Here is a 24,124-nt window from a genome sequence, read left to right as displayed (position 1 = left end):
CATGCTATGACAAATGGTACATTGCAAAGATCTGCTGAGATTAAACAAAAAAGCTTCTGATTATGTTACCTTTCTGAGTATGGAGATGAAATCCGTAGGCGACCCTGACTCGCTGACATGTTCCTTCACAATTTCAAAAAAACTTTCCACAAAACTGAGACTTATCTAAGCAACAGGGAAAAAAATATATATATATTAGTATGTCTGATCTGCCTAAGTTTAAGACAACTTTATTTCTCATTCCTGGTCTTTTCAAAGGCTTCAAACCTCATAAGACACCTATGCTTCTCTCCCTGATGTTGCTAGAATTAGCATCAGAATTGCTCCCAGAGCTTTTTATTCAATCAGAAGATAAAGTAAATATCTACAAACACCCAGTTATGTCATGATAGTGCCATATGAAAAAAGCTTTGAAACAGGATTCTGTTTTTTAATTTTTTTCATTTAAACTTATTTTACAGTAGCAGCTGTATTTGATAGGAATCAACATAGTAAATTACAATGGATGAAAGGTATCTACTTGTAAACGTTGTGTGTGACAGAGCTGTGACAACTGGAGGAGACCATGCTATTTTGAAGGGGACACCATCTTTCATACTTTGACTTTGTTTCACGCTCTGGGAGGTGTGGGAAATTTCTATAAAATGCTATAAGATGAAACCCCCATATTCCTTGTAAGTTAAATTCAAAAGTTCTTTGTGCTTACACTATCAGTCAGAAGTGGGGGAAGGCCTGCTCCTAAACCCCTGCTCACCTCCCAAACTGTTTACACTCATGTTCATGACCAGACTGAGTTTTGGGCCAACGTTTTGGTCAGTCTCAAAGAGAGAGCTGGATACGTTCAGCACATTGGCAGAGACCCAAACTCTACACTGCCCATGGTTAGAGCATACAGCAGCCTTGCACATACTACAAGTGTCAGATGTGTTTGAAGGATCTCCCAGGTCTTTATCTTTGTCATTTTCTTCAGGCATAGTTCTCCTGAAAAATTTGCATATATTACCTTGTTGCATTACCTGGTATTTGCCTGTGACCAGAAGGCAACATTGCCCTCTGTGATACTGCTATGAGTTGTTTTAGCTGTATGCATTGCTTTGTTTGATGTACTTACGGGGGCAGGGTTGCTTATAGGACAGGGTTTCTTTCATTTTAACAAGGGTTCATTTTGCACCTTTTACAGCATGCATTTTTTCCTGGATTCAGCCTGCTGTCAAGAAGAAATGCATGCTGTAAAGTGCACGAAAAAGGCATAAAAGGCAGTGAGAGAAGCTACTTTTTTGTACCTTAGTCCAGTCTTTTATGTACAACTATGTACAATAAATTATCCTTTCTCATCCTCATTAATATGGACAACAAAATAAGAAAACAAAATGGAAAATACATTAAAGATAATTGTCTCAAGTCTTGATCAAGCTCTAGCCAAGCTCAAAGCATTTGTGTTCCCAGAATGGCACACCTTCTTTAAGTAAGAATGAAATAGGTTAGAAATTACACATCAGCTAAACTCTACTAGATATCTGCATGTATGATTTTTGTCCATGACAAGCACAAGAGCACAAATGCATTAGTTAAAATCTCTTTCCTTCTGCTTCTGAATATGGTCATCTGGTGAGTGGTCAGCTACTGAGCAAAGATGACTTGCTCATGTATTTCTACTTAATTGTTCCTGCTCTGAAGAACTTTCCTGCTCTTCTTGTTTTGCCTAAAAATTGAGATGTTAGTGGTTAAGGCAAGGGTGTAACAGTAAAGGAAAGAACTTGAAATAGCCAATTTGTTTAAGACATGATATGATTGTGAGCAGACATTACACTTTTGAAGCTGAAGAGCCCCTTCCAAAAATCACTTTGCTGCTGAGGTTGAGATGTTGAGTTTATTTTTGTCCCATAAAAGAGCTCTAAAGACAAGAAAAACTTCCACATTGCTAATGAAGCTTTGTGAAAGATATTCTGGACTTATTGTCTGTTTTAACTTTCAGGAGCTGAAAATGATCTCCAAGCAACTGGCCACAAGTGGCAGAGTCAGAGATCATCACAGCCAAGCCTTGTCTTCCTCTTCCTTCTTCCTGGAAGCTGGAGGGTGAGTAGTACATGGATGCAGAGCATCAGCTCGGTGTTGGGGGTAGCCACACCAGGGGAAACCCTGGCTGGTGAGGGATGGTCAGCATTTTCTTTTTCCTTGTTCTGCAAGAGTGGCTTAGTAGATAAAAAGGTCTTTGTGCCCATAAGTTTGAGAAAGGAAGCTTGTTATTGGAATTATTTTATAATTCTTAGTTTTGCAGTAAGAATTGTGTAGTTGCTGTCTGCTTTCACAAATCCTTTTAAAAGGACTTTGCTTTTGAGAAATTGTCTCAAACTGGTGTTTACTTCAGAAACAACTGTTGAATGAACTCTCCTCCATGCCTGTTTATCTTTTGCTGGAGGCATGTGAGAATTTGCATTAAAGACCCCCACAGAAATACCAAGCAGAAATGATGAAAAGACTAATTATTTTAACTCATTTCCTGTCTTGGGCATTGAGTCTGAATAAAGACCTTACTGATGGATCCTCATCTCTTTTTATTGGACTGATTGGTTCCTAATCTCAGTAAGATTCCCCACCATTTATTTATTTATTTATTTATTTTAAACTCACCTTGTTTAACTCCTCCAAGTTTGCAAAGAGTTTCCATAAATCCACATCCAAGAGAAATTCTTTACTCTGGAGGTATTTTAGAGTGTTCAAAAATATCTTTAAAAACAAAACAAATGCATGCTATTTAGCAGTTTTGCCTGTTATATATATGTAATTTTATATATATGTGTATATATATATATATAATATTTTAATGAAAAGAACATGTAACTCTTTTGAAAAGATTTTTTGATTTTGGAGAGAGCAGAAGATGATGCTGTGAGAAAATTTTTCTGCCATGCCTGAAGGCTAAACAGGGCTTTGTGTAAGGAGCAGGGTATGAGGGTTGGCTCTGGGGTCTTTTGCAGCTACCACATAAGTAGCAATGTCCCTGCCATGTTCTCTGTCTGCCAGGGGCTGCTGATCTGTGCAGGTCTGTGTGAAGGAATTAATAGCATCAGAGTTGTAGTGTGTAGGAATTGATAGCATCAGAATTGCAGAGTTACAGAGTTCTATGACTTTTCTAAATGCTTTCCTTCTTAACCCATGCTACACAAGTTGGAGTTACTATGGAAGAGAGAAAAATTATTGGAATAGCATAAGCAAAGGACTTGTGATGGCTTTCATCTCTTTGGATTGTTCTGTTAACCTGTGTTGAGTGAAAACTGCATTTGTATTGACTGGCTGCTAGGATGCTATTTTACCTAAGCTCTGACAGTGATCTTGGAGCAGTGCTGAATCTGGCCTAAAGCTGAAAAAGGCTAAAGAAATGTAGATTATTAAGTGGAATTTTTAGTATGTGTGTGAAAAGCATTAATGAAAGAAAACCCATCACCCGTGTGCTAAGATTGAAGAGCTAGTGAGAGTGTTTGCTTAGCCTTGCATAATTCTTTAACTGCCACAAACAGTTGACCTGAGAACTTAGATGGGGCTTATGGTGATTAAGTCCCCTATGGGTATTCATTAAATCAGTGAAATACCTGAATGCTGGGAAATACTTAGAATAGCAAGTATCTGTAAAACTGGAAACCTAAATTCAGTGTATTTCTTTGGCAGCAGAGTTTGGGAAACTGGTGTGGACTGAACATGGGTCATATGGGGCTGGTGAAGGTTTGTCTGTGAAGTCCTATATAAGACTTAGCAAGGAGGCTGCACGTCTCCTGTTATTCTCATCCTTCCCAGGATTCACTTTTTTTTACCTTCTCAGATCGCTAACCAAAGAGTCTGTAAGTAAGGACACTTAAATCCTACCTTGGACTTATTGTTCCCTTTCCCATCCTTTTCTGTGCTGCTCCACCAAGGAGGAATTCAACCTGCTCCCTATTTATTCCCTTTACTTTGCAGTACTTATTGTACTGTCTAGATTACTTACTCAGCAACAGATAAGATTAGTGAAGCATTTTCTCTGTTTTTCCTTGAACTAATACTAATATATAAATATTTTTTTTGGGGGGGGAGGGGAGGGAGGGTGGAAAGGGAAAGAGGGGTTGGGAAGCAATAGCCTATCATTCCCCTGTAGATGCCAAAGGAGAGGGTAAAGATGGCTTTATGTCTACTGTGCTGTCAACAGGGCAAACAATGTTTCATCATTCTTGAGAAATGAAATCTTAAGTTACCATCTTGAGAACCAGCAAATGATCCAGAAAGTAAGTGCATTCACTTGTGAAAAGTTCCCACACTGCTTCTTCTTTTTTCACTTCCAACCGGCTGTTGACATCTTTCTGCTCAGTCTGTTGAGCCTTTATAAACTCATGCCAAGATTTACTCTATTGATTGAAGAAGAAGAAAAAATAATTGACTGCCACATCAACTCCTTCAGACCATATGAAAAGAATCTAATATCTATTTACCCATATACAGTCTGTCTGACAGTATTAGTAATTCTTCTGCTGAAAGCTTGAAGTTTTCATTAAAAATATTTAAAAAACTGACATTTTCCTCTAAAATATTCATAACATAAACACACCGAACTTGAAAGTAGTGCAGAATAATAGCCTATGTTTGTAGGATGCTGTACCAAAAAATAGTGGGCAGCTTGCAAAAGCTAATGAATGTGATGTGTTGTACTGGTGCTGCTGGAAAGCAGAGATGGAGGATAGCCTCCTGTTTTTCAGATAGTAAAATCAAGGTATCAGAGGACTAGGCTTTCAGAGGCTTTCGAAATGCATTTCATATCCAGATTAATGTAATAAAGTATGGTAACTTGAAAGTAAGACAAAAGTTTTATCTCCATCTCTTAGAGCTTAACAGATAGCTTTTATGGTACAGTATACTGAGTATTTTGATACCTTGCAACAGCAGAAATCATATGTGCCGCAATCTATGATCTTAACAGTTGAAAGACAGTTTTCCAGATCTTGCTTCTGTTTGTCTTTACCCTGTTTAACAACAACAAAAAAATCACCCCTGATTCATGCAGTGTTTTGAAGACCAGTAAGAAGTTTACTCAGCTGAATAACCTTGCTTTGATCTCTAAGGAGCTTGCCCTTAACCACATGATTTTCTTATATTTCCATGCTCTCCTGCTCAGAGATGAGACAGCAATGGCAGGTTTATTTGTACTTATGGGTGGTGTGTGTAGGTGGCTTTGAGGTGTGGGTGTGTAAGATCTTGTTTATGTAACACAACGGTCTTAGGCAGGGCAGATCATTGGTATGGCAACAGACAATGGGCTGCCACCACAATACGGAACAAATAAAATATTTTGTTTCCTTCAGCACAGCCAGAATTATGGGACAGCAAACTCGTATCTGAAATCTTCTTCCTGCCATCTTAGGTATATAAATCTTGAGAGATTATTTATTTATTTATTTTAATTTGAGTTTTGTATTAAAAATAACTCCTCTAGTCAGCTGCATAGCAGCGTCTGTAAAATGAGCTCTTAGAAAGCTTAAAGAGCAACTGGGTTCTGTCCATGTAAGGGATCATGAAAGAAAAACAATTGCTTTTGGTTTGGCTTTATTTTTCAGGCCAGCAGTGCCATGTAAAAAGTTTAAGCAACGTTTAGGATCCCAAATTTAGTTCTGTGAACTTAGATTTATAAGGAGTGTCACTAAGTTTTATCTGCTCTCTGGAACTATATACACATACTTCATGGATTGCTATTGTCGGAATTTTAGGCACTGAACTCAAACCAACTTTGAAATATGTATTTAACTATATAATATTTGAAATTCACAATTTAAGCTGAACTCTTAGTTCTGCAAGATATCTTGAAAAGGAGTGGATGTAATGCACCATGCTTAACCAATACACTAAAAATGCATTTATATATATTAAATTTTATGCCATGTAATAATATCAGAAATCACTTGACTAAATATTCACTGTATTTTATTGCAAATTTCAAATATTTTGAAGTCTAAACTGTGGTTTAGGCTGTGCTCCTTGAAATTCTGTATAAATGTTGTCAAACGAAGTGGGAACTCATATATGCTAATCCAAGTATTTGATTTACTTGCATAAACTTTTCTTTGATGGTAAAGATTTAGAAAATAAAATATAAAAAAAAAAAAGGGTAGGAAAGGTTCATGAATACATCTTTAGGGGTAGAAAGTTATCAAGACACTTGCAAATGGTTTTGAAAAGAAATTTGGATACCATTGCAAGTGAAAATTTTCATAACAGAAGACAAGGGAATGTGTTAGAAAAGGAAATTAACTGAAGGGTGTTGGTATGTGCTTTCATTGGAGAGAATCAGGGCACCCATGAGGACAGGAAAGGTGTAAGAATGCATCTAAAAAGCCAGCTGGAAAGGTGAAGCTTAAATACCTTCCGTATCAGGCAAAGTAAAATTTGGGCTGGCATGCAGAAAATACATGACACAGTGAGTTTAAAGCAAGAATGTGAAAGAATTACCAAGGGTAATTCTTTCACATTCTGCACCCCTGGGGCAGCCTCTCAGGGGTGCGGCTCAGGTGGGTGAGATGCAGGATCATGACCCTAGCGACACTACCCATGGCAGAGCCTGCCACAGCCACCATGTGCTCCCTCACCCTGTTGGGGTTGGGGGTGAGTGTGCTGGCTGTCTTCTTACACGTTACGTGCAGTGTCACCTGTGGCTGTGCTGGAGTCACCCTACCTTTATTGCAGACGAACGACCAAGCAGGTGCTTGGTCCCAGAGGCAGGTTAGAATTCCATGCTCTGCTTGCCTGCTGGCTGCCTTTCTTCAAGGGCAGTAGAGTGAAGAAACTCTTTTTACCCAGGTTCAGGTTAGTTGTGTGAGAAAGCAAGGTCAGTGCAAGGGAAAAAACATGGTGAAATACTCACAACTCCCCTTCTGGCAAATGGCCACCTTGGCTTTTTGGACTCTAATGGGTAAAACAAATGTATTATCAGTAAAGAAACAAATAGCTAAAAATAAAACTGTTATTTATGGTTTTTCCCCTTAATGAAGACTGATATACCATACTTTACTTGGCTCAAATTTAGTATTTTTGTTTCATCAGTTTGTGCACCAGACTTAAAAGTCATTAAGGCTGTTGGGATGGTGTCTGGTTGATGCTGAACTTTCCTGCTTTCTGCAGATGATCAGTTTGTGACTGACAATTTTTAACATGGGGAAATGCATCATACCTCAGGCCAATTCTTAAAGATATCCGTTGTTCTGAAAGAAGAATTAGCCTACATCTTCTCATTAGTGGTGTCTTGGAATTATGCAGGTACTTATGGTACTTTGTATGAATCTTTTAAATTTGCTACACTGTAAAAGTATCATTGTCTGTACAGAGTAGTCTCTGCAGCAGTAGGAATATCTTTGTGGAAAGTAGTGTCCATGGGATCACAGCTGTAAAGCATCCATGTATAAGCAGTCCTAAATTCCCCAAGCCTCGGAGCTGTCATGGGGCTAGCACAGTGGTGCAGGCTGTAACTCATGGTCCTCAGAAAGGCCCAGGGAAGGCTGGGAATACAGATGTAGGAATGCACTGGTGGGAGGCTAGAGATGGCTAAGATTGTACAGCAAGAAATATGGAAGGATTTTCTGAATTTATGGTACCTACCTTCAGGCCTATATGTCACTTGGAATTGCAGTTGAAACCTTCTTTTGAATTTTGAAGACCTTGGCCATTGTTTCCGGGGATGGCCAGGTTATTTGTTTCTGAGAAACTGATGGTTATAACCCTATTCATTTATGGAAAATTTTGATCTCTGGTCACCAGCATATTATAGTCTTTGGCAATCACCTGTGCACTATACCATATTCCACAAGAGAGATTTGTAGAAACTGCTCTCAGGTCAATACTTCTGTGTTGGAAGTTTTCATGAACAACATGTAGCGATGAGTTGGGTTTGCTACCTTTGTGATTAGAGCACTAATTGAAAAGGTAGCGTGGGGCTCTCTCTTTCCTCTGCTCAAACATCAATGTCCTAGAATGTGCCCAGAGAAGGGCTACGAAGCTGGTGAAGGCCTGGAACACAAGTACTGTGAGGAGCGGCTGAGGGAACTGGGGTTGGTTAGTCTGGAGAAGAGGAGGCTCAGGGGAGACTTTATTGCTCTCTACAACTACCTGAAAGGAAGTTGTGGGGAGCTGGGGTTTGGCCTCTTCTCACGGGTAACTCTAGTGATAGGACTAGAGGGAATGGTCTCAAGTTGTGCCAGGGGAGGTTCAGCTTGGAAATGAGGAGTCATTTCTTCTCAGAGAGAGCAGTCAGGCATTGGGATGGGTTGCCAAGGGAGGTGGTGGAGTCACCGTCCCTGGGGGTGTTCAAGGAAAGGTTGGACATGGTGCTTAGGGACATGGTTTAGTGGGTGACATTGGTAATAGGGGGATGGTTGGACCAGATGATCTTGGAGGTCTTTTCCAACCTTAATGATTTTATGATATATTTGTAACTCGACTGCTTGCAGATGGAAATCCTGACCTGGCCACTGGTTGCTCCTGTGGAGGAGGGATGTAATATGTCCTGCCTTCCTCAACTTTCTCTTACATTTTGCATTCAACAATAAAATGCAGAAAAAAAAAAAATAAGACATTTTTATGAGCACTGTAGGTGCTTTGGTTTTGCTTAACAGAATCCCCCATTGCGGCTCTGTTGTTTTGTGTGTCATTGCTGCACCGATCCTCCCCCCCCCCCCCCCTTCCCACGCGCACACACACGCCTGTTGCAGCTTTTACAGGGCTCAGATGAGCAAACCCCACCCTGTATCTGACCTGCGTTTAGCAGCAGGGCTGCGTGGGGCAGGTAGTCCAAGGCACTGTCTGACACCAGGAGGTCTCCAGGGAATACCTCGAGTCCTGGCAAACTCACTACCACAGAGCTACGCCGGCGCTCGGCTGATCTGCAAGAGGCAACAGCAACACGTGTCAACTCTCTCCTCTTGTGGTTGCAGAGGAAATTCCTGAAGTGCTACTTCCTGATGTAGGAGGAAATGAGCTAAAATCTAAATCACAGTGGCTATGGCATAAGGTATTATAGGAAAAAATGAGAAGAAAACTTCAGTGATCAACAGCAGATATCCCACTATCTTTACAACTACACAGTGCTGCTGAGATTGTGGTGTTCATAGTCACGACCTGCCTCAGAAGAGGAGTACTCAGAGAATTTAAATATAAGAAATTTCTGCGTTCTTCGAAGATCAAGCAAAAAACATTTCAGGATGTTTTTGGCATTGGAGTCCAAAGGAGCAGTTACATACTATGCTTCTACTGACACGTGCCAGTACTTTTGACTTTTTGACTCAGGAGACATCAGGAAAAGACAGTAGAGTCTTACAGTTTAGTGTTTGTTGTTGTTGTTTTATTATATTTAACCTTTTAGCTAGTTTGTGTCATTCTCCTTCTAAATCTTTAAAGATTTTTCTGCTAATTCAGATATGTTGTATTTTGAATATAATGTGATTTAGCAGCCCTGCTGATCTGAAACAAGTAACTCCAACTATTGTTGTTACTAATGGAGGGCATTGTCTGGGATGTACATCCATCAAGTGAAATGACACAGGCATTTTGTATCCAATGGTGTGTTTGTGCCAGAGGCTGCTTAAATTCAAATACAGAAATTATTGATGCATATTGAGTACTTTATTGAATTTTGCTAATAATTCACGCCCATACCTAATTAACGGTGTTAGCATATGGTTGCAGAACGACTGGCGTCTGCAGCTGCTATTCTACTGTCTACCATTGACTGATGCAAGCAGACCACATATGATTTCAAAGGGTTGGTAACAAAGTAGCTGAGGAAGGAGGTGTGAAGTGTGTGTGCACATAGAAAAATGATCTTTTTTTAGTCTCCATTTATTGTGTGTAGTAATTTTGGTTAGTTAAGTATCTTTCCTTTATATTCTTTGCCTAGGCAGCTGTCTTACTGGGAACATTTGGCCCTTTGAGCGCTTTGCCAACAGTTGATGTGAAACCTTGCAGGCATTTTTTTCTTTCTTTTTAAAATTTTTTTCCTCCTCTCCTTTCCTTCTCCTTTCCCCTCTACCCCCCCACCCCCAAGTGCACAAATAGCCACTTAAAAATTTATCATTTGGCACGTGGGTTCTAAGGTAGAGAACTGCTATTTTATTTGCATAGTAGGAAAGGGAGATTGGTGTTTTTTTTTGTTTGTTTGTTTGTTTGTTTGTTTGTTTTTAAATTATCTGATGGTGACACTGTTTGCAATTGCCTTAGATAAACCAGCTAAATTGTACATTGTAAAGGAAAGGTCTACTCCTAATAACTGACAGCTGCAGGCTGTCAGGAGGGCCAGGTCTGGGACTTTAGCACTTGAAACAGCATTTTAGGGCTTGAAAACTAAGAGTTGAGGAGTTTACAATGTGTAATCTATGGCTTCTCTAAAAGCTTTTCATTTTCTGATAGTCCTTCTGAATGGGGAACATAACATCTTTTTTATTTATATTGAGGAATTTGCAGTGAATCTTCTATGAGTTTCCCCATGAAATTAAACATAGCCCATGGTTTAAGAGCTTTTATGGATAGGGTCTGTTTCTTGGTTGTCTGCAAGCCTGCACCAGTGCAGTGGAGACTGCTTCCTGATAAGGTGTTCTGAGTACTATCTACTGCAATTCTATGTTTTGGAAACAGTTGTATTAAGATACTTCTGAAACCACTTGTGATTCCACTATGTAATCTCTTGGTCAACTGGATTACTATATAAACTGGATGGTGCAATATAATACAAAGATAATCCCAAAAGTTGTCACTCCTGTACTGGGAAATTCAGGAGACTTATTTCAACTTGGCAAAATTTTATTGTGAATCCAGTGTATTACTGATCTTTAAAGTATCTTGCCTACTGCAATTTCATAATATATTTTGGAGGTTGACCACTTATGTAGATGAATAATGGGAAGCACAGTTTCATTGTAACGGAGTTAAATCTTGTTATTTCCCTAGATAAAAAAGGTCTTGAACTTCAGAGACACATCTAAACAAGCTCTTCATGTAGGAATGCAAGCCTGTGATGTGTGGGAGCATGCTAAGGTCACTTGGATGTGTATCTACAACATACCCTTGCATTCTGACATGTCTGGTGAGATTAATGATTTACATGCCTAAATTATGTACTCACCCTTCACAGATTAAGGTACAGATACAGGTATCTGTGATCATCTGGCCTGGTGCCTGTAGATATATTAGGTATATTAAGTGCTTTTGTTGATTTTCACTGGAGAAATGAAAATACGTAAGTGCTGCGTGATACAATTTATCAGTGTTTGGGTCAGTTTTACCATCTTTTCTTGCCTGCTGACCCTGTAGTTTTGCCTTTTTTCAATAGCTTGTGTTTGATTTTCTTACTAAGGGAAGGGTGCTGTGGTGCTTGATTGGTAGGAATGCTTGTACTTTAGGGATGAATTTGATCGCAAGAGGAGATATCATCTGTGCAATAATTCCTCCTTTAAATCTACTTGTTTTGTGAAACAAGATAATGTTATGGGTTCATGTTACAAAGATATGGAAAATAGTTAAATATGCTGAAGCAGCTCATTGTCTGGAAAAATAAATACCCTGGGTATAGTTGTTCCTAGGGCATGGAGAGTTTCAGATGACTGCTTTTTAGAGGTGTGTGTCCCAGTATGTTCATAATCTTAGCCTACCAAGACCTTTAAATGTCCCAGAGAAAAGACATTTATATAAATCCCCATACATAAGTGAATACCACATCGAAGTATTTTAGGGTGACCATGGTACTGAGGCAGTTGTCAGTCGATGACACTGTTAACCAAATGGCTCAGGAGGGGTATTTGGACTCCCTGCTTTAAAGTGTTTGCAGGACACTTTATGGGTATATGAGACATTGAAAGAGGAAGAGGAGTACTTCAAGATGTCTGAGCCCAGCTGTCTCAACTCACTGAAAATGACCTGTAGGTACTGAGAAGACTCTTCCTTAGCAGTATGTCTGTAGGAAATTGATCCAGTTTTGCACCCAGTCGCTGATATACTGAACAGGGTAAAGAGAAAACGAGCTCAGAGTAAATTTAAGACTTTTTAAATCAACATTACCTTCTACTGCAGTGTTGACTTTAGCTTCTCACCCTGTCTCCACCACATGCACCTCTCTCTCTGCTGCCCCTCTGGTTCTTCGGTTTGTTTATTTTGGCTGATTATTTTTAATCAGCATCAGTTCAGCATGTTGCTATGTTAACAGAGATGTACTGCCATTACTTAGAGCTGTGTGAGGGAAGGCTGCTTAAAATGAGCACTGCTGCTTAAAGAAAGGCTTTTACAAGTACAACCTGAGAGTGAGGAGAAGAGATGTTCATTAAAACTGAGGGGCAGCAGCATGTTTTTACCCTGGATGATATGTGAGGCAGTGTCGGAGGAGGGTTGCCATCTGTCCCAAAGTTCTTCTAGACCGAGGGAATAATCTGACACTTCAGCACTTCTCTCTGGCTGTGATAATAAGGGATTAGCTGTTAAGAAGTTAGACTAATGGTTTGGGTAAGGGAGGAGCTGCATACAGTCCTTGCCCAGACTGTGGATCAAATTCAACTTGACAAAAAAAGTTAAAAGCAGAAAATAGGGATTATTATTTTACGTTTCTGCACATTCAAACATTGGTCAGAACAACAAATAGAAGTTTTAGTACATCACCTAAACCTATTTTTTCTCTTTCCTGCTGGTAGCCAAGGAATAAAGCTTGAAATGTTCCCTGTGTTATTTCTTGATTTTTTTCTTTGAATGTCTGGATGAAAGCCCAGAGGCAATATCCTAGCTGGCATGCTGGTATGTACTGGATTCCCTCTGAACCTGCCAGGCAAATGGCACCAAGAGAAGGTGTGTGCACTAAATGTTTCATATTCTCCTGTTTTTAGCCATTTAAAGTTGGTATTCTTCAAATTTTCACCTGATTTGCTATTAATCATGCAAATCTTCACCCTATCAGTGAACCATCCGAATGCTTTATAGTTTTGCATGGGGTCAGCGCAGGCTGTTCCTATAATAGGCGCAGATAAACTGTTTTCATAATTAGACAAAAAGATCTCTCACCCCTCCCTGCCACCCATCCCCTTTTCCCCTTTTCTACTGTAAATTCAAAAGGCTAAAGAGTGGTTTGAAAATTGCAATAATTCAGAAAATCTAGGAAGCCTTTTCTACAATGAACGTGTTATTTCAGGTGCATGCACACATTTGTTAAACTTTGTCTAGGGAACTGTGTTGCATGTTGATTCACGGACTGTACCAGCCCTCTTCACCCCTCAGTCCAAAACACAAACAGACTTGATACACAAACCTGTTGGCAAACTGCTAGTAATAAAAGAGCTTGTACCTCAAGAATGTGTAACTATGGGGAAGAAGAGGAGATACAGCTCAAATAATGATATCTGCTGCCTTAAGAAGTGAAACACATTACAGTAGAGTCACAAAACCAATGTACTGCTGTTTGTTGTGAGGCTCCTTCTGTCTTCTCCAAGCCTTGCTCATCAGTGTTTTTAATGTACCTGACTCACCTGCATGCCTCACCTGAAATCTGTGAGGGAATCATGCAGTAAGGTGAACAATGCACCATCAGTGGGAGAGGTATTTTGTAGGATTAATGATCAGCAGCAGTCCTAGAGCTGCTTTCCTTGCATCTGAGAACAATATTGAGCTGTTCTGCTAGCTTCTTTGCTCCTTTTTCCCTCCCACAAAGTTTTGAAGAATGCCACTCAAGATTATGAGATGTTTCACATTCTTCAGGCTGAAATTTGACCCTACTAATCCAAACAGCCAGACCTTTTGGCAGTTAGTTCCTAGTGCAGAGCTCTCTCATGATCCAGCTGAAATATTGTGTGAAATATGTCAGAGGGAGGGCGACTTTCAAAAGAAAATCTCACTAAAAAGTTTAGTATAACACGCTGGTGACAGGCATGTCACAAAGTAAATCTATAAATTAAAGTAGAATTATGCATACATGCCTCACTGTTCAGATTGTCTTAGTGAAGTTGATTAATCAAAATATACAGAAGTGAAGCTTAAAATGAGATGAAACAAATATATGCATACCTTTGTATAGGCAGTCCACTCTTCTGAAAAAAAAAAAAAAAAAGAAAGAAAAAAGTAAGATATCCTCATTACTTTGTCAGAAAGCAAGCAAGTAATCTAATGTTGTGGAAAAAAAAAGTACTGATTCGTTAAGAAAAATATACTACATACACCTAGACACTGGCTAATTATTTCCATTGTTGTGGATAAAGGAGCAGAACTCATTTGATATCCAAAATGTTTTATATATTTGATGGGGAGCAAGTACCTTTGGTTTGTAGAACAACACTGACTAGGTATTAAAGAGACATATACCTATTTGACACCATCCATGTTCATTGCAACCTGTCTGTGCTTTGCATGAGGATGGAGTCAAGCATTTGTCTCAATATAGCTTCTTGTGCAAGGGGTGCAAGGCCCTTGACGGTGAATCTGGCAGCAAAGCTGACTTGTGTAGCACCTTTCCTTTTCTCCTTAGGGTCTGTTATGGGGGAAAGCTGAACAGGAAAAGCTGACAAGGAAAGGAAGAGGGCTAGCTACTCTTTTGCTTCTTCTTGTTTACTGATTCTGGTACTCGCTACACCGGCGTTTCTTTTTTCAGAAAAGATTGCACATTTGGCTGCATATAAATGGAAGGGGGCAATGAATGGCAGAACTGGATAAGAGGACACAAAGAAAGGAAATGGGACCTTTCTTAAACCTTAAGGTTTGCTTTAGTAGTAGCAAACCTCAAATTGAGCTCAATTGTGTTGAGTGACTTAATTCTCGGTTGTGCTGGGGTAACTAATGCTATTTAGTAAAACAGAATACAGAGCTGCCATGGCTTATGGAGAACCCTGCTGTAGGACTCTGGAAAGAATATAACCTTCTGAAACTCAAGCCTGTCCTGGATAAGTTACTTAGTCTTATTTTTTCATAGCCCCACAGCAGTTACACTGGCCCACCAGGGTGAATGGACAGAGGTAGGAAGGAGTGGCCATGCCACTAGCAGTAGACTAGGCCAGTGTGGTCACTAATAGCTGGAACTGTGCTCTCTTTTTGATTTGGAAAGAAAATTCTCCCTTACTGGTGAGTGTAGAAGTTGGTCTGTTATAGAAATGGAATATGGGCTGGGTGGCAGCTCAGGCTAAGAATTAGGCCATAATGGCTCAACACCAAATATCTAAGACTGCAAAGGAGGTCACATCATACCATTCCTCTTACCTGGATAGCCTCCTGTGGCATACAGCTGGGGTGGGGGAGTCTCCTAGGCAGCGTAACAGAGTTGGCTTGCCAAGAATTTTGGAGCATCTCATTGGGACTGCCATTTCTTAGAGGATCTTTTTGCCTTGGTAACTTTAATCCAGAGCTGGCAGACTCTGGATCTGCTATGGTTGTCTCCGACTTTGCTTTGGAAGACAGTAATTTTGCATGGACGCAAGAAGGCAAAGACAGTGAGGAAGATTTAATGCACCGGGGTGGACTTTTACAAATGTGGTGGAGAGAGCTGGTGTATTCCTTTTGATTCACTAGTTGAGTTGTATTAGTGGAGTCCTGAAATGTTGGTGCTTGTGAGGCAGAGGCCATCCGTAGACGCCTTAAAGTTGGAGAGGTGGAAATTCTGGCCAGAGCATGCCGGTCAAACTGGAAAGGTGCATGATGACTTCCAGTGCACTCCTCTGTGGGAAGCTTCAGGAAAAGAGAAGAAGACTCAGTATACCCATGTCTTCGAGTGAAGTCACTTGTAGGCATGGTGGTGTCCATACAAGCTGATACTGGTTGTGTTTCACAGGGACTGAAGACATCTTCTAGACTGCTGCTTCTACACAAAACAATATTTTCTTTATGAAGCTCATTTTCACTCTTTAGAAATTCCATATTGATGCAGGTTCCTTTGACCAAGTCTGGAGAATAATCAGAACTTTGTTGTTGCATCTTTATTTGTAGCATGAGGATTTATAGCTGTGTGCACCAAGCAAAAATGATCAGAAAAGGTTTTTAGAAACTTGCTGTATGTTTTTTTTTTTTTTTCTTTTTTAATGAGAGAATACATAAATTGAAAAAGTCTAAACAAGATAACGTAGGTATGTGCATGAATACAGAAACTATTGCCTGCAATTCGAATCCTGCTTAAATGCAGGTTTCAACAGCTCCAGAACAGTATTTCAGTGAACTGTGAGTGTGCAAGCAGTGTCAGCATCAGTCAGCAGAACTAATTAAATTGTAAAGACTAGCTGTGTATTTAGGAACTGTGCTCATCTGGTGCTGCAGCCACCTAATTTCCTGTTGCTACTCCCCCTAAATGAGGCTGTAGCACTGCTGTACACAGGATAAAAATGAAGTCGCTAGCTCTCAAGACTCCTACTGGTTGCTAAACAGTTTACATACAAATACTAATTACTTGCTGAAAGATTAAGCAAATACAATTTATCATTTATGTAAGGTGAGTCCAATCATTCTTTTATTTTCTTCAGGAAAAGTATTTTGTAGTAAACATTATGTATATGTAATAAACTAATGAAAAAAACAATTTATCAAATAAAATTATCTTTTGATTGATGAGTAAATATGTTCTATGACTCATGGATCTCTATTTTAAGGTATTTTGATGACTAGTCTCTCTAAAACTGGACTGACATTTCAAATTATAACTGATGATTATTAAACCTCTTCAGCTTCTTTAATTCATCTGCTTCTTTTGCTAGGAGGAATCTTAAAAGCTGTTCATGATTGCTGGCTTGGTTGGGCACTATTATTTATTAATTTATTTGAATGATTTTATTCACACATACGTTGGCTTTTTTCTTGAGCTATTATCACATGTTGAATATTAATTTTGAGTGACTTTGTAGTCCTCTAAAATGGATTTGTCAAATGACGAGAAACAAATGCTTTCATCAGGTTTGCCAGTTCAAAATACTGTTATTTACAAACTCTTCAGCCAGTAGAAGACAGTCATTCAAATGCTTACAGGAAGCAAAAGCATATATTTATGATGGAAATGGCTTCATTCACAAGTGTAGTGAATAGCCACAAATACATTAGCATCTGCTCATTCTCCTTTAATAAATAAAGGTTAATTAATGCATATGCTCATTAAAATGGACATAAAATCACATTCAATATATATCAATATATAATTTTACAATAATGAGTAACAATTACTATATTCCAATTTTTAGTAAAGATACAATTGCATACCATTGCTGTGAACACCTTATTGCTAAGTGATCTTTTAAGACTTCTATTTTGTGAAGTGCAATTACATCTAGATATAATAAGGAAAGGAGATTGCAGAATTTTATAGACAGATATGGAATTTCCAGATATTTATGTAGAATTCTGTTGTAGAAATAGAAAAGATTAAAGACATATTTTCATGGAAGTTTCATATTAAACTTAAAAAAATAAAACAAAAAATACCAAAGATAAAAGGTAATGAAAAATAATAATTTTAAAGTAGAAACTCAAGAAATTGTTCTTAAATGTCTCAGCAGCAAAATATTTGTAAAGAAAATACAGTGTAAAAAATTCAGAAATATCCCCCACACATGCAGAAAAATTAGTGTATATGATTAAACTTACCAAGCTAGCTAGGTGAAGATTTACCAGCTTCTAGAATGTCACGTCCTTTTTGTGTGCAATTAAGTCAAATTTCCAACAAGTGCTTGATTAACTGCATATTAGGCTTAGGAGCAGAGACAGTGTTTTCTCTTTTAAAGCCTCCTTACTGAATGCAGTTATAGGGAACTAGTTTTTCTTCTTGTAGAGTTGTTTCTAGGGGATTTGTTTATCAGGTCAGACGGAAGTGGCTTCAGGATCAATGCCCAATTACAAATGGTAACATGATCCATACATTTTATTAAACTTAATTCCCTAATTAATTCTTATTTTGCTTTTCATATTTTAAGTTTGGCAAGAGGGATGTCAGTCAAGTACATAATAAACTGAAAGGGCAGATGAAATGCCTCCACCCCTCCAATAACACATTTTTTGCTTGTCTTGATTCATTCAACTGGATCTTAGTATGCATTGTTCATCCTTCATGGAAGAATAGTGGTGACGTTATATCCTTTGGTTACATTATTTACAATCAGATTTTTATTTAAGCAAGTGTGTCGTCTGAGTAATTCTGAACACAGACATATTTTAGCACTGGAGTACTTAAGAACTCATCTTAACATCCATAATTCATATATCCCCTGTGCCTGGCACTCTTTACAGTTGTGTGTAGTGCATAAGCAGACTTGTCCACTGCCTAACTGAAATCCTTAGAATGTACTTTAAAGCTGATACTATGAATTTACTTCCATGCATTCTTATGTGAAGGTATTTAGGTAGCCCTTTGCAAGCACCAGTCCCCAAATCAGTACAGGGTCTACCAGACCAGACCTTAGTACTGCTCAAGGAAACCTCTTTCTAAATCTAAATCTAGCCTCAGGTTCCAAATGTCTAAACATTCAAATACTACTTTTCTTTTTGCCTACATGCAACTCAGAGGATGACAGAAATGGTTAGGCATGAAAGAAGGTTGTTGGTAGGACTGAGCAGTCAATTTGGTACGTAGGAAACTGTGCCTGTTTCAGGAAAATGACAAGCCTAAATTGTGGACTGGTGCTGGAAAGGGATACAATGAAAAGTAAGTATTGCAAATGTTCCTTTTTCAACTTCATGTTTAGTTTTCTCACCTCTCAACATCTTCCTTGGTAGAAGAGGGTTAACCTCTTACTTTCTAATAGTTCATGGAACATCAAGAAGTTTTTACATATTTTTATATGTATATATGCATTTTGCTACTGTCAGAGACAGAATTAACACAGAGCTAAGCAGAGGAATATGCATTTGAATAGCTTAGGAAACACTATGCTGGCTGATGGACTGCATAATGAAAGGGCCAAAGCAGAGGCTAGAATTTGGGTTTGAGTTAGAGCTGGACTTTAGTCCAACAGAAATGTATGAAATGTGGGATGATGGCTTTGTCATAAGATCACTATGGTAAAAAGGGCAGAACCTTTGTCCATTTGTCCTCAAAAACTTGCATGTTCTCTACATTGAAGTAAAAAGCTCTCTGTGCCCCACTCTTCTTCCTCAAGTCCTCCACTGATAGAGCTATCTGGAAATGGGCATTACTATGTTTTCTTTCAAATGACTTTCAGAATTTGGTGTATGCTGAACATACTCACCTAGCCATTATACTCTTTGAGCACTGCTCCCAGCTTTGCTTTTAGTCCCTTGAACAGATGCATGCTTCTGAATTCATAAGACATGTTTATAGGTGCTTCAAAGCCCTTCCAAAGTGAGTGAAGCAAATGACATGTCTTTGTGATCCTAGTAGTAGCCCTGTGGGTTGTGGCAGCTTTACAGTAAGACCTGGTCTTAAAAATCAGGCTGTGTATTCTCCCTGGTCTGTTGCACTCTTGAAGGAACAGACCAAGCATGATAGATTACCAGTTCAGCGAGAATTCAAGTCAGTACTGGGAGCTGTAGCGCAAGCCGAGTCATAATTAGAACGAGTCGGTCCTAAGGTCACATAGTCTATGCTGTGTGTGTGGGTATCCTAATGAGGGGTTAACACTTTAGAACACACTTGTAGTCTTATTCTCTGGTCTGTCAGTGAGACTCTTCTAAGAACATTTCTGTGGGGAGAAAGTCAGCAGTTGTGGTCTCAGCACAAGGCAGTGTAGATGTAGTCACGCTGACTGAAAGTTGCTGGGCAAAAATAACTCATTCTTGCTGTCCAATTCAAAACATCTGAGATCTGGCTTTCAATATATTTAGTTCTGATTAGCTCATAACAGGGTCAGAGCACAGATGCTATTGACATCAGCTGCCGCTGTAAGTACTCAGCTCCCTTGGGACTCCTTGAGACTTCAGGTCTGAAGTCAAGGACACAGATAATAAGGAACATGCATTTAGTGACCCCTTGTGAAAAGTTCAGTTTGGGCAGTACCACAAAGAAACCATGAAATAGATGGAGAAACACTTCTCTAGGTAAATGTTCACATGAGAACTCCCTTTTCTCCCTTATGAGCCCTAGCATCCGTCACCTTCACTTATCAGTTTTTTAACAAATAAAGAGCAGTGGTCCAAAGACAGCAGTCTCCTACGTGCCTTAGTGTTGATTCATTCCCAGAGCTAGGACATCCTGTACTCTGAAGAAGGGTCCCATCCAACATACAGCATGCAGGTACTGTGCAACTGGTGTAACCAGCACTATCATTTGAACTGACCTCCCCCCCACCTCCCATTTCTTCCCCAAGGAAGCCTAAAAGGCTACTAAAGGGGATTTATGCTCTGACACTTTCTCATTTCTTGGCACTTAGCTTTGCAATAAAAATATTGGTCTTCTAAATTCCTACAGCCTTCTCCCATCTCTAATTAAAGAGAAAATAAATTTCCTTTTCTCAGTTAGAGAGGAAAGTTGTGGCTTGTATCTGAGCTGCAGGTACAGAACAAGCAAATTCAGATGAACATCTCTGTAAGTGTGGACAGAATCCTTTAGAAATTTAGCAAGAGATGCAGGGTTCACCATTTTTCCAAGGCTTTACCTTAGCCAGAATTTGATAGACTTTCATTGGACCAGTATGAATTCCATAAAAACGAACAAACAAACAAAAACTATTTTCCAGCAAAATTCCGAATAACTAATCCAAAACCAAACTTATAAAAGAAGAAATTCCCATTTTGTTATGATACAAATATTTTGTTTCTCTAGATTTTCTCTCTCTCAGCAAAACAAAACAGAATATTTTGCCTGAGAAGTTTCAAAATCTTTAGTTAATGGCAGACACCCATTATATGAAATCTCTGTCAAATGGTTAAAATTTGACAAAGCAAATGGGAAAATAATCATGAGAGCAAGTTCTGGGCCAATTTAACATGCATTGCCAGTTCTGCCTTTATAGTGCTGACAGTGGACAGTAATACTTCTAGAGAAGTTAATAAGAGAGGCAACACCTTCCTACCAATACACAATGATTTCTGTATAAAGCATTTATTATTTACCTTTCTTTGGAGTAAAAGAAAATATGATGCATTTAAAAAAATAAACAAAGCAAAAGATCAAAAACAGTATTCATGAAAAGCTCTCTAAAATACTCTGAAAAGCAGAGGCCTTTTCTGTTCTTAGAATGAACCCCCATGGAACTTAAATGGTAATTTTTCTGCATATCCAACAGCGAATGGAGAAAAGCTTCTTTGTCTTCTGAAATGGAAATTCAGAAATAAGTAACACCCACAATATAACTAATAGCCAAAAGGGATAAAAGTCAGAGGGAGGCGCAGAATTGTTAATTTCTCAAACTCTTCTGTAGGAAATCTTTTATTTGATTTGAAATCATCTCTAGAAATTTGTATTAGGCTAATGATATGTAAACAAATAATGAAGGAGCAGCTTTGTTTCGGGCTGAAGTAGGACAGAAATGACTTGACTGTCTTAGCAAAATTTCACTCTACCTAATTTTGATCTGGGCCTAGTGAAGCATTGTTTCAGATGGGTAATGCTTTTGACCTTAAAGACAGGTCACTTAAAGAGTCAAAAAAGTTTTTCCATTTGAAGAGTTTCTTCTTAATAGTATATTTAGAAGAAAGCATTTATTGAATACAATTACACATAATATCAGTTACTTCCAAACTATATAATTCATCAAATCTACTGTTTTTAAGAAGTCTTTAGACAGCTTTATTTATACTCACTTTTATGTTTCCTTTTCTCTCCTGGGAGTTTCTTTATGAATGCCTTGGGGGTCAGCTTGAACTTTAGTTGTTCAATCACAGCATTGATAGCTCTTAGCAATCTAGGTAATTGCCTTTCCTGTCAGATACTGTGCCTGGTTTTCATCTCTCAGCACCTAATCTAAAAACTCATCATATCATGCAAATTAGAATACCGAAACAGAGGTAGAAAACAATGGCCAAAGGATCAGGTCTGAATCTCACCTGGCAGATCAGTGAGCTTTTGGCCTGCTTTCTTCAATTTCACATCAAGTTATTTGGAAGAGTAATTCATCTCATCCATGTTTAGACAGGCATGCACCTAAAGCAACTGTCCTTGTGGCAGTGGTAATGCCTATTACATACACAATGTGATTCATGGGATAATTCATCTGACCTGTGTTAGGTATCTGTTCTAGGATCTCAAGAAGATGATATTATTTTCTTTTTTTAAGTATTTATTAGTTTTTAATATTATTGGTAGACCTTGGGCTGCCCAGTCCTCTGATTTGTTGGACCATGACTTGTGGAGTAGTGACTTTCCACTTGTGGCCACCAAAATTTTAAGGGACCAGCTCTATCTGTTGAATGTTCATATGTTATGAAATGTTATATTATGAGAAAGAACTGGGGGGAGTGGCTTACTCACCAAAGGGTCATGCAGCCATCCAGAGGGAACTTGAGAGGCTCGAGAAGGAGGCTGACAAGAAACTCGTGAAGTTCAACAAGGAGAAGTGCAGAGTCCTGCCCCCTGGGGAGGAATATTTCTATACCAGTACATGCCGGGGTCACCCAGCTGGAAAGCAGGTCTGCGGAAAAGGACCTAGGAGACCTGGTGGACACCAAATTGAACAGGAGTTGGCAATGTGCCTTTGCTGCTAAGAAGGCCAATGATGTTTGTGGTTGCATTAGGCAAAGTATCACCAGCAGGTCAAGAGAGGTGATCCTTTGATCCTTCCCCTCTACTCAGGTGAGGCTGCACCTGGAGTCTACTGTGTCCAGTTCTGTCCCCCTCTGCCCCAGTACAAGAGAGACATGGACGTACTGGAGAGAGTCCAATAGAGGACCACCAAGATGACCAAGGGACTGGAGTACCTCTCTCCTAAGAGGAGATGCTGAGAGCTGGCGCTATTCAGGCTGGAGAAAAGAAGGCTGGGGGAATCTCATCTGTGTCTATAAATACCTGAAGGGAGGGTGAAAAGAGGATGGAGCCATGCTCCTTTCAGTGCCCAGTCACAGGCAGTGGGCACAAACTGGAACACAGGAGATTCTGTTTGAACATCAGGAAAAATTTATTGTGCACGTGACAGAACACTGGAACAGACTGCCCAGAGAGGTTGTGGACTCTTCATCCTTGGAGATCTTCAAAAGCTGTCTGGACATGGTCCTGAACAACCTGCAGTAGGTGTCCCTTGGGGCTGGACCCAATGACCTCCAGAGATCCCTATCAACCTTAACCATTGTGTGATTCTGTGAAGTAGATGGGGACCAATGGGATTTGCCCCAGATTGCTGAAGGATTTAGTAGATGCTATAGCTGGGTATTGCTCAACAATTTACCAAAAGTCTTGTGAGTCTGGGGAGGTCCCTGGTGACTGGAAGCTAGCCAGTGTTACACTGATCTAAAAGAAGGGCATGAGAGAAGATCCAGGAGACCACAGACATGCTAGTCTAATCTCAGTATCAGGAAAAATTATGTAAAAGATTATCCTGAGTGCTATTTAAAGACGTTTAAGGAACAAAGCTATTATCAGGCATAGTCAACATGGGTTCCTATGAAAAGAAAGTCCCGTCCTAGTGATTTGATCTCTTTCTACAGTAAGGTCACACACTAAGTGGATGAAGAGAAGGCAGTGGTGAATGCAACCTTCCTGGATTTTTGTAAGGCCTTTGATACCAACCCTTGCAGTAAATTTATGGACAAATTGGCCAGCTGTGTGTTGAACAGGTTCATGCTGTTGCAGGAATAAAGGTGGAATGAAGAGAGCTGTAGTTTTCTGGCTGAAGGCAAAGCAGCATTGAAACGGAGAAAGGAATCAGTTGGCAAATCATCAGTCAGGAGTACAGAGCTGAAATCTGTATGCTTGAGTGTTGATAAATGAGACTGATTCTTTTGCTTTAATGTGGTTCCCAGGACCGCTGTCATAAAATTGAAAGTTGCAGACATTTTCTCCCAGTTACTCTCATAGCTATCTTTTCTGCATCTTAATGTAAAAGCTATAGGCAGAAGAGTAACACTGAATCAGAAGAACCCAGCACTCTTATCACCATGAGCACTATACAAGGCTCTTATTGTAACAGGTATTGATTGGCCATCTATGGGATAAATCACAAGATAAATTTGTAGGTGAAAATCATAACTTTCCATTAACAATCCATTAACTGGCTTTTACTCTAGCTTTATGGATTTTTAT

The 24,124-nt window shown here is 39.3% G+C and overlaps 1 protein-coding gene and 1 long non-coding RNA gene across 2 annotated transcripts in view; one reads left to right on the top strand and one right to left on the bottom strand.

The window, feature by feature from the left end:
• PLEKHG7 (pleckstrin homology and RhoGEF domain containing G7) overlaps positions 1–16,251 on the bottom strand; it is a gene marked incomplete at its 3' end in the record, with an annotated part of 30,484 nt that extends 14,233 nt beyond the window's left edge. Inside the window, exons 1-8 of the mRNA XM_082757688.1 lie at positions 15,223–16,251; positions 14,041–14,063; positions 8,764–8,891; positions 6,881–6,921; positions 4,899–4,988; positions 4,227–4,376; positions 2,632–2,727; positions 70–165 (exon numbers count right to left, since the gene is read on the bottom strand). Coding sequence (XP_082613814.1) covers positions 70–165; positions 2,632–2,727; positions 4,227–4,376; positions 4,899–4,988; positions 6,881–6,921; positions 8,764–8,891; positions 14,041–14,063; positions 15,223–15,948 — 1,350 coding nt within the window. The 5' untranslated portion in view covers positions 15,949–16,251. The remainder of the gene's footprint in view (positions 1–69; positions 166–2,631; positions 2,728–4,226; positions 4,377–4,898; positions 4,989–6,880; positions 6,922–8,763; positions 8,892–14,040; positions 14,064–15,222) is intronic.
• The window catches only part of LOC309876863, a 115,632-nt gene that overhangs the window by 619 nt on the left and 90,889 nt on the right, over positions 1–24,124 (top strand). Inside the window, exon 2 of the long non-coding RNA XR_014317265.1 lies at positions 1,976–2,076. This is a non-coding gene — a long non-coding RNA (uncharacterized lncRNA). The remainder of the gene's footprint in view (positions 1–1,975; positions 2,077–24,124) is intronic.

This window comes from Aythya marila (genome assembly GCF_965140915.1).
Source record: "Aythya marila genome assembly, chromosome: 1".
NCBI classification, from domain to species: Eukaryota; Metazoa; Chordata; class Aves; order Anseriformes; family Anatidae; genus Aythya; species Aythya marila.
This window is presented reverse-complemented; position numbering and strand designations above follow the sequence as displayed.